Consider the following 2,500-nt stretch of genomic DNA (forward strand, 5'->3'; position numbering starts at 1 on the left):
TGATTTTTTTTTCTTGTATTATAGGCTGATATCTGGTCACTTGGCTGCACAATTGTGGAAATGGCAACAGGGAAGCCCCCTTTCATAGAACTTGGGTCTCCAGAGGCAGCCATGTTTAAGGTATGGACAAAATGGATTGTAATTTAAGACATTAAGCTTATACCTACAAAGTCCATCTGCTTTTAGTGACTCTTAAATCATAAGTCTTTCAAGAGTGTTAGAGAGGAATTGTGAGCAGATATTAGAAGGTTGGGAAAAACATCACAATTTCTTTTTCAGCGGGTGGTCTATTGAAGCTAGAAATTCCAGAATAGATATCTTGAGAGAGAGAAACTTAAGTGTTATGTTACCAGTTTTGTTATTTATTATCATTATTTAATTTTTTGCTTGATATGCACTCCAATTTAGCCAGTATTTAAAAAAAAGGAAAAAAGAAGAAAAAAACTCACTTTCTGCACATAAAAAATCATTTAAAAAATAAGCAAAAAATCTGTAGTTGGACAGTTCTTAGCTTATCCTTACAGTCTATCATCAGTAGTATTGCCAGAAATGACATTGCAAAAGATTATCTATTCTTTTGAGAAAATTGCATTCATGTTTTTTTTTTCACACCACATTTTTAGTAAAGAGAAGTCTCACTAAGGCATCTATCTTTTTATAATCTGGTTATGTTTTATTATATCTTTATGCTATATTTTGATGGCTTGAGTGCTTTTTTTAAGGCTTTTGCCATTTTTATGTACATTCATGATATTCATGGTATATTTTTTTTCAAGCCTTTTTGTCTGTACATAAATATGTTACTTTACATATGATGGCAGGATATTTTTTTTAAGTAGTCACTACTGATTTTGCATGAATACTTGAAATCCAACCTATTCTGTCACAATTCCAGTAACTATGACACTTTGATACTTTATTTACAAACTTTGATACTTTATTTACACGAGTGGTTTATGCCTCTGTTGCATTATATTATAATTTACTCTTGGGCCCATTATTCACACACAAGCTTCTCCCCCAAGACTATTCAAAAATGTAATTGGCTCACTATACTAAAAATTGTGAATTTAGCCATTTAGGGACATGATGGTCCCCTTTAGCATCCAGTCATGAAAAATATAATCACACTCCTTGTCTTCCCTCTCCCCTTCCCTTTATTCTCCACACAGGTCGGCTTATACAAGATGCATCCAGACATCCCTGAACAGCTGAGTGAAAAGGCACACAGTTTCATCCTGCGCTGCTTTGAACCTGACCCTAATAAGAGAGCGACAGCGGCCCATCTGCTAGAAGACCCGTTCCTGACTGAGTACGACACGTAGGACTGCAGGCCTCTTCCGTAGCGGCATGCGGAATGTTTTTTGTTCTACCATAAAGCTTCTCTGGTTGTTCAGATAAAAAACGTTAATTCCTCCACTGCATCCAGCATTGTGACATTGATAATGAGTTACTGAGGGATATACATTTTCATGGCAGACAAAAGTGGTTGATAGATAAAAATAGAAATAAAATAGGAAGAAATTTTGATAAATATTTAAGTATTTTTCTCTCTGAATTTCAAATTACAAGAATGGTTTACAATAATCAAAGGTATTGTCTGCTTTGATATTTTGATAATAGGAAGGATAATGTTACCAGTTTGCTACAAATAACTTTAATGGAATAATTGCGATTATTCTTTTCACATATTTTTATAGGATCACACACACACACACACACACACACACACACACACACACACACACACACACACACACACACACACACACACACACACACACACACACACACACACACACACACACACACACACACACACACACACACACACAGTCTCTCTCTCTATCTATCTATTTATCTCTATCTCTATCTCTCTATCTCTCTATCTCTCTCTCTCTCTCTCTCTCTCTCTCTCTCTTTCTCTCATTCTCTCTCTCTCATCCTCTCTCTATTATCCTCTCCCTCTCTCATTCTCTCTCTCTCTCTCTCTCTCTCTCTCTCTCTCTCTCTCTCTCTCTCTCTCTCTCTCTCTCTCTCTCTCTCTCTCTCTCTCTCTCCGTCTCCCTCCCTCCCTCCCTCCCGTCCGTCCTCCCTCCCTCCCTCCCTCCCTCCCTCTCTCTCTCTCTCTCCCCCCTCCTCTCTCTCTCTCTCTCTCTCTCTCTCTCTCTCTCTCTCTCTCTTCTCTCTCTCTCTCTCTCTTCTCTCTCTCTCTCTCTCTCTCTCTCTCTCTCTCTCTCTCTCTCTCTCTCTCTCTCTCTCTCTCTCTCTCTCTCTCTCTCTCTCTCTCTCTCTCTCTCTCTCTCTCTCTCTCTCTCTCTCTTTTCTCTCTCTCTCTCATTCTCTCTCTCTCTCTCTCTCTCTCTCTCTCTCTCTCTCTCTCTCTCTCTCTCTCTCTCTCTCTCTCTCTCTCTCTCTCTCTCTCTCTCTCTCTCTCTCTCTCTCTCTCTCTCTCTCTCTCTCTCTCTCTTCCTAGTTCTCTGATTTACCCAAGAACAGC

At 39.0% G+C, this 2,500-nt stretch overlaps 1 protein-coding gene across 5 annotated transcripts in view; it reads left to right on the forward strand.

Annotated features, from left to right (window-relative positions):
• The window catches only part of Ask1 (apoptotic signal-regulating kinase 1), a 45,085-nt gene that overhangs the window by 21,809 nt on the left and 20,776 nt on the right, over positions 1-2,500 (forward strand). For 3 of the 5 annotated variants that reach the window (XM_043022721.2, XM_043022724.2, XM_043022722.2), the window contains exons 16-17: positions 25-120; positions 1,173-1,321. In XM_043022721.2, the coding sequence (XP_042878655.2) occupies positions 25-120; positions 1,173-1,321 (245 nt within the window). The remainder of the gene's footprint in view (positions 1-24; positions 121-1,172; positions 1,322-2,500) is intronic. The other 2 variants (XM_043022723.2, XM_086550645.1) reach the window with 1 other exon arrangement.

The sequence above is a fragment of the Penaeus japonicus genome, unplaced genomic scaffold, assembly GCF_977035675.1.
Source record: "Penaeus japonicus unplaced genomic scaffold, GWHDUDI00000001_assembly GWHDUDI00000024, whole genome shotgun sequence".
Lineage (NCBI taxonomy): Eukaryota > Metazoa > Arthropoda > Malacostraca > Decapoda > Penaeidae > Penaeus > Penaeus japonicus.